This window comes from Eubalaena glacialis, chromosome 2 (assembly GCF_028564815.1).
Source record: "Eubalaena glacialis isolate mEubGla1 chromosome 2, mEubGla1.1.hap2.+ XY, whole genome shotgun sequence".
Taxonomy (NCBI): Eukaryota; Metazoa; Chordata; class Mammalia; order Artiodactyla; family Balaenidae; genus Eubalaena; species Eubalaena glacialis.
This window is the reverse complement of record NC_083717.1, coordinates 182,281,350-182,295,913: the sequence shown is the minus strand read 5'-3', so window position 1 is coordinate 182,295,913 and position 14,564 is coordinate 182,281,350. Positions and strand designations below refer to the sequence as shown.

The window sequence follows — 14,564 nt, the reverse complement described above, 5'->3', positions numbered from 1 at the left end:
CAGAGTTCAGCCTGCAGTAGTATCAAGTGCCAAAGACTAGACCCATTTTTCCTGGCCCTTTGACATGCTCTGGAGAATTTGTTTCCTTTATATTAAGTCCCTGATACCGACTTGCACATTATTTGGCTGCTTCTCATATAAGCAGAAGGCAGATTATGAAATAATTTATCTCTTTTTGTTGTTTTCTGGAGATTTTAATTTTGCACAAATGAGCACTTAAAGCACATTTAAGAAGCCCCAATCAAGTGCTTGCTTTTGAGTAGTTCCGGAGCTGTTCTACCAAATGGTGAATTTGTTCAGTTTATCTTGTATTCTCCTTCGGAGAAAATTTTAAGAGGTTGAAACAGAGTTCACACTGGAGAGAGGATGCTTAATAATTTTCTTTTGCAACTATATAAACAACTTTGGCTCTAAAGGAAAGGGAGTGAATATTGAGCGCTTAGGACTGGGGGGACATTAAAACAGTTATTATATCTATTCTTCATGTTCAAAAAGTTTAGTAGAGACATGGAAGTTAAAAATAGAACTGAATCTAATTTCTAGAGATGAAAACTACAATGTCTAAGATAAAAAATACACTGGATGTGATTAATGGCAGATTAGACATTGAAGAAAAGATTAGTGAACTTGAAGACGTAGCAATAGACACCATCTAGAATGAAACAGAGTGAAAACTTTTTAAAAAGTGGAAAGAGCATAAGTGAGTTGTGGGATAACTTCATGTGGCCTAATATGTGTGTAATTGGAGTCCCCTAAGGAAGGGGAAGGGTAAAAAAAATTTTTGTAGAAATAATGGCTGAATGTTTTTCAGATGTTATGAAAACTATAAATCCTCAGATCCAGAAAGCTCAGTGAGGCCCAAGCAAAAGAAACATGAAGAAAACTAAACCAAAGCACTTCATAATCCAAATTGCTCATGACCAGTAATAAAGAGAAAATCTTTAAAATAGCCAAAAGAAAGACACATTACATGCAGATGAATAAACATAAGGTGACAGCAGATTTGTTGTAAAAAACCATGCAAGTGAGAATACATAGAGGAGCATCTTTAGTACTAGGAGGGTGGGGGGCATGGGCGGGGGAAGCAACCTGTCAAGTGAATGAAAATGAAAATATTCTCAAACATGAAGGCCGAATAAAGCCTTTTTCAGACAGACAGTAACTGAAAGAAAGACCTCATCATCAGCTTAACTGCGCTATAATAAATATTAAAGGAATCCCTTTAGGTAGAAGGAAATATGAATCTGCACAAAGGAACAAAGAGCACTGGAAATCATAACTATATTAGAGACTATATCAGTCCTCATTATTAAAATGTCTTTAAAAGATAATCCACCATTTCAATAAAAATAATCATGTAGCATTGGATTTATAATCTATGTAAAAGTATAATGTATATAATAAGAAAATACGGACTGGAAAGAGAGAAATGGAAGTATGTAATAGTAAAGGTGTTATGCTGTATGTGAATTAGTATAATATCATTTGACATAAGACTGTGATGAATTAAACCTTAAAGCAACCACTGGCAACAATCCTCGGAGACTTCCATACCCTGTTTCAATAAATGATAGAACAAGTCACCAGATGATCAGTAAGGATACAGAAACGTTGCAACAACACAATCTACTAATTTTACTTAGTTGACGTTTATATGTCACTCCACCCAACAACAGAATACACATTCTTTTCAAGATTCTTACCAAGATTGACCATATTCTGGGCCAGAAACAAATTTTGACAAAATTAGAAGGGTTCAAATATGTTCTCTGACTTCTGTCAGAGATCCCCAAGACCACCCTCAGGTCAGTGATTCACTAGAAAGACTCACAGAACTCAGAAAACCTATTATACTCATGGTTACAGTTTATTACAACAAAAAGCTACAGATTAAAATTAGTAAAGCCAAAAGGCACATAAGGCAGAGTCCAGAAGAGACCACAAGATTTAAGTCTTCTCGCAGTGGGGTGATATGGACGGCACTTAGTTCTCCCAGCAACGATGTGGGACAGCACTAATGGTGTACTGCCAGCCAGGGAAGCTCGCTCAGGCCATCATGTCCACGGTTTGTATTGGGGGTCAGTCAAGAAGGCATAGAGTGCCGTGGAACTTAATTATTCGGTCTCTAGCCTCCCTAGAGGTCAAAGTGGTATAGTGTGGCCTAAGACCTACACTGTAAATCACATTCTAAGTATAACTAAATGGTATGACCTGAGGCCCCAGATGTACAAAGACACTCTTATCAGGTAGAATATTCCAAGGGCTTAGAGCTTTTCTCCCAGCTGGTCAAAGGCCAGTCCTTTCTTTGGAATGTGCAGAGTTTGAACATCTCAAGCCTGTTTAGTCCTTTACTACATAGACCATAATGGAATTAATTTAGAAATCAATAACAGAAAGATCTTTGGACAATCCCTGAGTGTTTGGAAACTAAATAACACATTTTTAAAGAAGAAATCAAAAGTTAAGTTAGAAATTATTGTGAACTGAATGAAAATAAAAACACAACATATCAAAATTTGTATGATACTGCTGAAGCAGTACTTGGTGAGAAATTTATCATACAAAGTGCATATATTAGAAAAGGAAAAAGGTCTCAGATGTATACTTTGGCTTTCCACCCTTTACTGGAAAGGGAAGAGTAAATTAAGTCCAGTGTATGCAGAGGAAAGGAAATAATAAAGATCAGAACAGAAATAAATGAAGTAGAAAACAGGAAAATAATAGAGAAAAATCAGTGAAACCAAAATCAATGAAATCAAAAGATCTTAATGAGAATTTCAACAAAACTGATAAACTGTTAGACTGTTCAGGATAAAAATAGAGGACACAAATTGCCAACATCAGGAATGAGAGAGATGTCACCATTGGAGATTCTACAGATACTAAAAGGATCAGGGAGCATTATAAACAACACTATACCAATACATTTGACAACTCAGAAGAAATGGACAAACTACTTAAAAGATGTAAACTACCAAAGCTCACTTAAGAACAAAGATTATCTGAACAACCGTGTATCAAAGAAATGGAATTTATAGTTAAAAACCTTCCACACAGAAAACTCCAGGTCCAGATGGCTTTACTGGTAAATTCTACCAAACATTTAAGAACAAAATAGTAATTCTACACGAACTCTTCCAGGAAATTGAAGGGAGGAGAATACTTCTCAAGTCATTTTATGAGGTTAAGACTTACCCTAATACCAAAATCAGACAGAGACATTACAAGGAACCTATAGACAAATATTCCTCATGAACATCGATGAAAAAAATTCCAAGCAAAAATTTAACAAATCAAATCTAAAAATATAAAAAAAGGATAATACATCATGGTCAATGGGGTTTATCTCAGGAAAGGAAGTTTGGTTTAATATTTGAAAATCAGTCGATGTAATTCACCAGATTAAATAACTAAAAGACAACAAGCCATAGACACAGAAAAAGGATTTGAGGAAATCCAACATCCATCTTGATATAAACTCTTAGCAAAATTGGTGTAGAAGGGATCTTCCTCAACCTAATAAAGGGCATCTGTGAAAAACTGATAGTTAACATCAAACTTCATGTGAAAGACTAAATGCTTTCTCCCTTAGGTCAGGAATAAGATAGGGATGTCTGCTCTCAGCATTTCTATTCAACATTGTACTGGAGGTTCTTGACAGTGCAATAAGGTAATAAAGCAATAAATAGAAATAAAGGCATCCAGATTGGAAAGGAGGAACTAAAACTGTCTTTATTTGCAAACAACATGATCGTGTAGAACTAATAAGTGAATTTAGCAAGGGTACAGAATATAAGATCACTATTCAAAAATCTATTGTATTTCTATATGTTAGTGAACAAAAGGAAATGAAAATTAAAACAATACCGCTTACAACAGCATAATAAATATGAAATACTTAAATCTAACAAAAGGTTTGCAAGGCATGCACACTGAAAGCTACAAACCGTTGCTGAGAGATGTAAAGAAGACCTACATAAATGAAGAGACATACTCTGTGCATGGGTCAGAAAACTCAATATTGATTTTAATAGACATTTCACCAAAGAAGATGTATGGATAACAAATAAGCACATGAAAAGTCAGTATCATTAGTCATTATGGAAATGCAAGTCAAAACCGCAATGAGCTACCACTTCACACCTACTTAGATGGCTATAACAAAACAGTCAGACGATAACAAGTATTGACAGGAATGTGGAGAAACTGGAATCCTCATAAATTGCTGATGGGAATGTAAAATGGCATAGCCACTTCGGAAAACAAGTGTTTCTTAAACAGTTAAAAGTAAATTTGTTATCTGACCCAACAATTCCACTTCTAGGTATTTACCCAAGAGAATTAAAAATATTTGTTCACACAAGAAAATTATACATGAATGTTCATAGCAGCATTATTCATAATAGCCAAAAAGGAAACAACCCAAATGCCCATTACTGGCAAATGGACAGATAAAATGCAGTATATCCATACAGCAGTAAAAAGAAATGGAATATTGCTGTAACTTGGAGGAACATTGAAAACATTATGCTAAGTGAAAGAAGTTAGACACAAAAGACCAGATATTATATGATTCTATTTTTATGAAGTGTCCAGAAAAGGTAAATCTACAGAGACAGAAAGCAGATTAACAGTTGCCTGAGCCTGGGGCTGAGAATAGAGATTGATTTGGGCAGAAAGGATCATTTGGGGATGATGGAAATGTTCTTAAACTGGATTGTGTTGATGGTTGTACAACTCTATGAGTTTATTGAAAAAATGTTGAATTTTACTTAAAATGAGTGAATTTTATGGCATGTAAGTTATCTCTCAGTAGAGCTATTTTTAAAAAATGATACACTGTATACTGATAATCCAGACACATAATATTGGTGAAAGAATAGACCAAAAAAATCAGAGGAACAGAATAGAGAGCCCAGAAATAGACCCACTCAACTATAATCAACTGATTTTTGACAAAGGAGCAAAGGTAATTCAATGGGGAAAGGTAGTCTCTTCAACAAATAGTGCTGGAACAAACGAACATCCACATGCCACACACACATATATATATATATAGAGAGAGAGAGAGAGAGAGAGAGAGAGAGAAAGAGAGAGACAAACCTTATACCTTTCACAAATATCAACTCGAAATGGATTGTAGACCTAAATGTAAAATGCCAAACTATAAAACTTCTGGAAGATAACATAGGAGAAAATCTAGGTGACCTTGGAATCTAGGTGACCTTGGATTTAGCAGTGGTGTTTTAGAGACCACACCAAAAGCACAATCCTTGAAAGAAAAAATTGATAGATTGGACTTTATTAAAACTAACAACTTTTGTTCTGTGAAAGACACTGTTAAGAGAATGAAAAGTCACAGACTGTGAGAAAATATTTACAAAATAGATATCTGATAAAGGACATGTATCCAAAATATACGAAGAACTCAAAAGTCAACAGTAAGAAAACAAACAACTGAATCGAAAAAAGGGCAAAAGATCTGACCAGACATTTCACCAAAGAACGTATAGAGATGGCAAATAAGCGTAAGAAAAGATCAATATCATATGCCATTAGGGAATTGCAAATTAAAACAACGAGACACCACTATACATATTAGAATGACTAAAATTCAAAAAACTGATAACACCAAGTGTTAGCAAGGATGCTGGGCAGTAGGACCTCTCATTCATTGCTGGCGGGAATGCAAAATAGTACAGCCACTTTGGAGGACAGTTCAGTAGTTCCTTATAAAGCTAAAAATAAGATCTTATAGAAAAACCCAAACAAATTTTTGGCCAACCCAATAATATTTATTCTTACAAAACTATTTGTAAATAAAATATATTTATTTAGCTATTTCTTACGAACGCATTCTTACCATACAATCCACCAGTTCCTCTTCTTGGTATTTACCCAATTGAGTTGACGTCTATGTCCACACAAAAACCTGCACGTGAATGTTTATAGTAGCTTTACTCATAATTGCCAAAACTTGAAAGACACGAAGAGACCTTAAAAGCATATTTCTAAGTGAACGAAGCCAATCTGAAAAGGCTACGTACTGGATGCTTGCAATTATATGATATTCTGGACAAAGCAAAACTGTAGAGACAGTAAAAAGATTAGTGGTTGCCACAGGTTCAGGAGGAGGGCTAGAGGGCTAGAGCACAATTTTAGGGCAGTGAATCAATTCTGTACGATGCTGTGATGGTGGATACATGACACTATGCATTTGTTAAAACTCACAGAACTTCACAACACAAAGAGTGAACCCTAATGTAAACGATGGACCTTAGTTAATAAAAAATAGAGTCAATAAAAACAAAAGAAATCATGATGAAACATTAAAAAAGCACAACCTCAATAAAGCTGTTAAACAATAACAAAATCTTTGGCCGATCCGCACCTTCTGTGACAACGTGGTCACCTCTGAGCTCCCCGGCACACTGTCCTCAGCTGTGGGCTCCCTGTGGATGGAAGTGGTTTCTCCTTCCCATGCAGTACGACCACCTCCTGTCACCTTCTACAGCCTGGAGGGACTGTCACAGTTTGATAAGAGCACCTTGGAGGAGGCCGTTCTCAGAGCGATGCACGGGAGGCCCTGGGTCACTTGCTGGCGTTTGGTGTGTCTGGTCCCCTCTGCGGTGGTGTCTGCTCTGAAAGCCAGCAGCTCACTTGACAGGTGTTGCTTGGGAGGCCCCAGACCTGGGTTCTCATTCCTGCTGTGCTGTTAACTGCCTGTCAGGTTTTGGGCGAGTCGCTTAACTTTACCATGATGGTTCTCAGCTTCTTCGTCTATAAAATGAGTGGGTTTCCCAGGGACCTCTCTGGCCCCTTCCAGTTGCAGAGCCTGACTGTGTCCGCATTGAAGCTTCTCACGCCCTCATGCGTGGAGTGAACGTGTGCAGTGTGTGTTTCCCGGTACCCCAGGGCACTTGACACAGCAGAAACCCTCCCTGCGGGACTCCCTCTCTGCCTTCAATTGCAGGTGGGGACCTGGAGCCCGACGTGCCCCAGGCTGGTTGCCCAGAGCAGGGACTGAGGTTGGTGCTGGGTTTACGCAGCAGCTGCTCCTCTCAGCATTGTTATTTCTCAGTCGTTCATGCTTTCATATCCCTTCCCAGCCCTGAACTCTCTCTTGGCAAAGAGTAACCCCTCCATCTCCCAAGAAGTGCCCACACAGCAACGTTCTGGGTGTTTTCTTGGCCTGGAACTGAGAGGTGGCTTGGGGTGTTGTCATTACTACAGAACTCTAGGGCTGAGAGTTGGAAGATTTTCCTGGTAACTGAGGCTCCTGAGAGCATTTAGAAATGTTTTATGTTCAATCGGTTAAGTGTACATCTTGGGATAGAAGATATTCTGTACCTAGTATTGTGCTATGAGCCTACCTGTACTTACTTTAAAAAATTCTTGAAGGACCTTGCGACATATTTGAATGAGAAGCTATGTTAGATCTGAATGGAATCATGGTGAAGTACCTGATCAAATTCTCAACCTGGATATCAAAGTCAAATGGTGCTTTCTTATATTTAGGGGCCTCCTTCGTCTGTAACTTATGGTACTCCATTTTGATGTTCCATTTTGTCCTTAAAGAGAGAGGGCAGAGTATCTGCTTCTCTAATATCATCTGGCCCTCTAGAGCAGTATTAAAAAATTAAGCCCCATGAAAAACAACTTACCCAGTTTTTGTATGTTGATTTTTTTTTAGGACTTTGTTTAGAGAAGTTGCCTATTTCTTCTTCTACCAGTAATCTCCATGTGGATCGGGAACAGGATGTCATCACCTGTTATGAGAAGGCAGGGGATATTGCACTCCTGTACCTCCAAGAGATAGAAAGGGTAAGTGAGGACCATGTGTTCGTTCAGTTGATAATTTTTTAAAATTTCAAATCAGATCTCACAGAACTGTGGTCAGCCTCTGGAAGCCTTCAACTTGTCTGTCTCTGGGTGCAAAGCTTTGCTTCTGTTCTTTAATGCTATGGAGAATATGGTGGTAAATGTGGCACCTTGTGAAAATAGATGGGTCAATGTTTGGGAAGCATTTTAACATCCTCTGAGCAGAAAGGACACTATGCATCTATTTATACCCTCAGTGCCCTGAAGCTGGCTAATCATTCCTGTTCTCATAGGCAAAACAGGTTGAGCTTCCTTTGCACTTGTGTGGATTATGTACCAACATAGGGTACATCTGGAGTCTGGGAGGCTTTACCTCAATGGTCATGCCAAAGGGCTGCTGGGGACTCTCAACCAATGTGCTTGGAGAGGCTGTGTATCCTTGAGACCATCTGGGATGGTTTTCTCCCAGCAGTCAGTGGTTTGCCTCTGCTGTGGGGAATGAAACCAGAAGCTGATCAGAGGGCCATCTGAGCAGAGAACGAGTGAGCAAGGGACCCTGAGCTCACACCCTCAGGCAGAGGAAGTTGAAGCCTGGATGAGGCTGGGGAGGTGTGGGCAACTTGTCTGTTTAGAAGGATCGCTGTCTTTGGCTCTGCTCTTTACTAAGTTACTTCCTTCACTTCTCAGCCTCAATTTTCCCATCTGTAAAAGGAGCATAATAATGGTTCCTACTTCATGGAGTTCTTGTGGGGATTGTAAAAGGTCGTTTAAATAAAGGCATTTAGCCCAGATTCAGAAACGTATTGGATTATTGGTAATTGACACCTATTTTTACTAAAAACAATAGCTCCTAGTCAAGTCTGCCCCTCACAGAGCTTCCTGGTGTTCTAACCAAGGCTCGATCCTGATATTTCCCCTTTCAGACCCAGAGGTGCATCCTGTGAGATTGTTTGAAATGATTAGAAGTTCTGTGAGACTTTTTGAAAATGGTCAGAATCTTGTTTCCCATCAACTTATGGGTTCTCTGTTTCCTTAAGGATTAGAATAGAGGGGGACTACCAAAGTCTTGATAGTTTTTGTTATTTTATAAGTGTACAGACTGGAAGTAGTTTCTTTCATAGAAATCTTTTTGTAGTGTGTTGATGTGGGTGGCAAGGATCAGAATTACCTTTCAAGATCAGGGAGAGTAGGGTGAGAGCCACAGAGAAGAGGTGGAGAGGATGATGGGAGTGGTGTCTGGCCTGGCCCATTCCAGAATGGATTATACATCATGGTTCGCGATATCCAGGAATTCAGGAATATATTTGGCTGTCTTGCCAAAATGTTGTTCTATAAGAAGTCTGCTATGAGAAAGGAATTATTTGTTATTCAGAATTTATGGTACGATCTTTAGAGAAATGATCATGCAGCTTGATTTTAAAATCTACATGATTTTCGTTGTCTACCTCCCTGATGGCCAGTGCTGGGCAGCTGAGAAGTCTGCTTACGCCAGCTAAGCTGTTCTTGTGGACCCCACAGTCCTTGCCACTTAGGGGACCTTATTTTGCACTTTACTCTCTGTTGTCACGCTGAGGCCGCCTTCTCCTGGCTGGGAGAAAGGAGGTTCATCTGTTATGTGTGTCTTTAATGATGTGGGAATCGGCAGATCTGGATGTACTTCCTGTTGTGTTCCTTTATAACCACCTATTCACCACTGGGTTCTTTAGCCAGACCAGAAAGGAGACTCTCATAATCATAGGATTTAAAATAAATATTTTTCGCGGTTTTGAGGAAACAGTGATCATAGGATGTTAGATTTTGAGAAGAAAATGGAGGCCCAGAAAGGGAGACCCCAAGGACACACAGGAAGTTAGGGCCAAAGCTAAGATTAGAACTCAGCTCTTCTGACACCTAGTTCAGCATCACTTACTTCATTATCCCAGGCCGCTGCCAATAAATGTGGAACCCCGTAGTTTCTTACACCCTTATATATAGAAAGTGCTCAATAAGTATTTGACCAAGCAAGCCATAGCTCTTAGTAGTGTGGGGAAGCAGCCTCACTCGGTGTATGGTTCAATTTCAGGGTATATATTAGATGACTTTCACATTTCTGGCTCTGATTTTCCAGTCTGAGTTTTCCTTCATGGGAAACCACTTTGGGTCTCCCCAGATCCAGGAAGCTGGGATATTAGCAATGAGAGAGATTGAATGAATGAAACATCTGTTTTGACTGTAGTAGATGCTCAATAAATTATCTGTGACTAATTAGAAGTCTAGGGGGAAAATGACCTTCCTTAAGTGACCACTGGGCTTGGTGGAAGTTCAGGGGTTTTTATGAGGCAAGACAATGGTGCCATGCAGAGGAAGATACCTGTTTGGCCTTTTTTTTCTTCCTTTAACTTAAATGACTTTTAAGAATTATGCTAAATTGAAAACAAATGTAAGGAAAATAAAATCTGAAGGAAGCAAAAGACTGGGGCAAGCTTAGGTAAATAGTGCTTTGCTTTTCTGGGTAGGTAGCCCTTTAAGTAGAAAACCCCACACACTCTGTTCCTGTGTTTGTTCTGCTGGGCAAAGGCAGTCTTTCAGTGGTTTTCCCCTCATTTCTCAGCCATTCTAAAGCAAAGAAACTTCTGTTTGCCGGGACCTTTTGGCATTTTATTTATGTGTTGCTTCTTAATGTCATTCACTAGCAAGAATAAAATTTGAGGAGAACTTTTGAGCACAGTTTGGAGTATTGTGGAAAATGTTTTTTCATAATCTGCAACCATCGATTTGTTTCTGATGCAGCCTCATTCCTCTTCTAGTTTCTCTAAGAGTGGGTATGTTTAGCAACGTTAGTGTTGTTTGTTTCCTGAAGGGCAGGGGCTCTTCAGAAAGGGGGCTGACCTTGGCTTCCCCTCCAGGCGGCTAAGTTAAGTTGGGAGAGGCAGCAGGGCCCAGGGGTTAAGTGACGCCGGCGTTGCCATCCTGACCTTGCCACCTCTTAGCTGTGGAACAGCAGGCAAGTTACTCAACCTCTCTGTGCTGCCTCCGAACCTCAGCTGTAAAATAACGATAATAATTGCTGTAAGGCTGTTGTGAGCATAAATTGGGTTAACTCATGTTCTTCCCAGTACATGTTTAGCACACATTAAATGTTCGTTTTATTGTCATTATCTGTTCCTGTGTCACCTGGCAGTAGAATCTTTCCTAACCTTCGAAGATTTCAGATATTTAGATGAAAATATGGAGTATTTTAAACATGCTGTTTTATTTAAAGTGTTAAATAATTTTAAAGAGATATTTATGGAGTAATTTTTCCAGGAGAATTTGGTTTTCCATTTCTTGCCTGGAAGCTAATGGAACAACATCTTGCCTAGAGCCCCCGTATCATATCTGGGTTCTGAATCTCTGTTCACCCCGGCTGTTTGACCTTGGTCCAATTGTTTATATCTGTGTGCTTCAGCTTTCCATTTTCATGGTGGGGTTAATACTGCCTGACTTGTCTGGGGAAGAAAACCAGTGAGCCACCAGTGTTCTCCACCCAGTATGATAGGAGCTTTCCATGTACTGTTCTCTCTCCTTGTTCCAAATGGGGAGGCAGGGCCAAAGGAAATTTGAATACCTGAAAGCCGTGTGCATTGAATATTTGTTTAGTGTTGTCCTTGTTACATTAGGGTCACAGAGACATCTGCTAATAATTTTCTCTGATAGTTTGTTCTCTGAAGGGGAATGAAAGATACCTCCAAAATTATGCATATAGAATAATTTAATCAAGTAAACCAAATTAGAATAGATGGACATGACATAGGTTGACCTTGATTAGTTTATCTTTGGATGGTGGCATTACACCAACAGTAAATAAAGTTATCTGCCCCACAAGGAGCTTCTAAAGGTGCAATGATAGGAATAAAGATGACTTCACCCTCGAATATCATAATATGAGCCCTGCTTTTGGCAAATGAAATCATCCTGTCTCTGTCCTTTGCATGCATCAGCCAACCAGCTGGGTATGGCTTTCTTGAGCAGAAGCCGTGCCAGGGTGGAACTTTACCTCCTGCTGACAGTTCATTCCTTTACACCCTATTTTAGAAAAGTAGTTAATGCTAAATTATGGGACACCCATAGATTTTTTTATGTGTTAAAGTTTTAAGAAAGAGCTGGTGCCCAAATGTTGCAGGGCCCAGCCTAGACTTCATCAAGAGCTGTTCACTGGTCATTGTGGTCAGTCCTTGAGTGGATTCTGTCCTCCCCACAGGAAGAACTCGCAGTGACACAGCTGAGACGTTGGATTCACAACTGGATTAGATTAAGGTTACTGTGTGTCTTGAACTCAAACAAGATGTCCTAGGAAAAGTACTCAGTGCTACTGACACGGAAGGCAGGGTGTGACTCTGGAGGTCCATGTGGCTGTGCTTTTGGGTCTAAAACATGAGACCATGAAGAAAAGATGGATTCTCCCTTCTCTTCTCCTTCCCAATCCCTGCCTTTTCACTTAAGCTGAAGTAGCAGGTTATAGGTCATGGCTTAATGTAGTACATCTGAATAAACTACTTCCTTAAAGAAATGTAAAGAAACTGACCGGCCAGAATGTTGCTCTGACTTTGAGGCCGCCATCTGACTGGCTGGGAAAGGAGGCTACAGCACACTTAAAGCTGAGTTAGAAAAGCCTGGAAACAAGAAAAGAACAGTAGCTTATTTTAATTTTGTATGTTCTTGGTCAGTCTTTGCCCTCATAATTTTATAGCGTTAAAGGGATCTGTATCTGTCTTTTTTCACTCAACATTACATCAAAACTTCAAAGTGTTGTCATGGTTATGTAATATTTTATCAAGTGGGTGGCCTCTATGATATAATTCACTTATAGTTGGGTATAGCCTGTTTTTATAGTGCTCTGGTGCCAGCTTCCTTCAGGTAGCTTTTCCCTTGTTTTGCTTTGTTTCCTAAGGGCAAATTCCCAGAAGTCGGGACATTTTTAACATTCTTGTTACTATATATTGTATCCAATTGCTTTCTACAAGTCATACTAACATCTTCTACCTTTGGCTGTACAGGAGAGTAGTGGTTGCTTTGCAGTCTTGACGGGGTTGCATTTGTTTCTATCTAAGTTACTTTGCTGATTTGCTAGGTGAAAACCGTACTTTGCCATTTTGGTCTGCATTTCTTTGACTATCAGTCAGGTTGAAATTTTTTCCATCTATTTGCTTACTAGCTATATTTCTTTTATTTTTTAAAAATCACAGCATTATTGAGATATAATTCACATACCATAGAATTTACCCATTTAAAGTATTCAATTCAGTGGTTTTTAATATAGTCACAGAGTTGTGCAACCATCACCAATATTAAATTCCAAAACATTTTCATCACCCCCAAAAGAAACCCTGTACGCATTAGCAGTCACTCCCCATTTACCTCCAATTTCTCCAGTCTCTATAGATGTGTATATTCTAGACATTTCCTATAAATCAAACCATACAACATGTGGTCTTTTATGACTGGCTTCTTTGGCTTAGCATAATGTTCTCATGTTGCAGCATGTATTGGTACTTCATTTCTTTTTATTGCCAAATAATATGCCATTGTATGGAGATACTACATTATGTTTATCCATTCATCATTTTATCATTTATTATTTGGGTTGTTTCTACTTGGGCTATTATAATAATGCTGCTATAACTTTTTGTATATAAGATTTCATGTGGACAAATGTTTTCATTTTTCTTGAGTATATTCCTGGGAGTGGAATTGCTGGGTCATATGATAACTTTATGTTTAACCTTGTTATATTTCTTTTTTGTCTGTTTATACTTTCTCTCTGGTTTTAGGATGTAGTATTATAATTTGAATAAAGCTTTTATACCATAAATATGTTAACCCATTATTATGTTTGCTCTGAATGATTTCCCACTCAGTACTTTTCCATTTCTAAATTGTTCATAAATTTTAAATCTACTATATATATTAGTTGAATCTGATTATCTTTTTATTACATTTATTTCATTGTTTTAAAGCTGAAATATTGGGATAAATCTTCTCTAGGATTTAAAAAGTTTTCAACCATTTTCCATTTTTTAAAAAACAGCTTTTAATTTTCAAATCTTGTTGGAGAGGTTTATTTTGGTGTATGCTATTAGATATGACTCTAATGTTTTCCTCAAACTTCAGTACCACTTTAAGATGATCTTATCTTTCTTTTTTCATATTTTCTGTTATGTATTTTAAGTCATTTAATAAAATTTTAGACACAGTAATTTCTGAACTTTCCTATTTTGTTCTGCTAATCTTATATTGCACCAGTGTGACACTGTTTAATAAGTGCTTCTTTATGATATGTTTTAACATCTGAAGGGATTAGTAACTACTTATTTTTCAGAATACTCTTTGTCCTTTTCTGTTGGTATTTCTAGATGCATTTTAGAATAATTGGGATTTGGTCGAATTTTTATTAACGCTATACATTGGTTTGGAGAATTATATTTAGTCTTTACTCATCTGTGACCATGATACCTCTTTCCATTTTGCAAGATTTTTGTTTTACAGACTTCAGTAGATGGATTGTATTCCCAGATCTCTTCTATTTGTATTGCTTCGCATATAGGATCATTTTTTTCATTGTATTTTCACATATAGCAATGCTTTGGTTTTTTAAATTCAATTACAAAAATATTTAATGAGTGCCTTCTTTGTTCTGCACACTGTGCTTGACACCAGGGGCACTAGAAGAAATAAGCCACAGAGCATGTCCTCAGGAAACTTACTGTTTTCTGAGGACACAGGTC

General features: G+C 38.3%; 1 protein-coding gene across 2 annotated transcripts in view; it reads left to right on the top strand.

Annotated features, from left to right (window-relative positions):
- Positions 1 to 14,564, top strand: part of TTC7B (tetratricopeptide repeat domain 7B) — a 237,217-nt gene that overhangs the window by 49,201 nt on the left and 173,452 nt on the right. For both annotated transcript variants that reach the window (XM_061181165.1, XM_061181166.1), the window contains one exon: positions 7,694 to 7,824. In XM_061181165.1, coding sequence (XP_061037148.1) covers positions 7,694 to 7,824 — 131 coding nt within the window. The remainder of the gene's footprint in view (positions 1 to 7,693; positions 7,825 to 14,564) is intronic.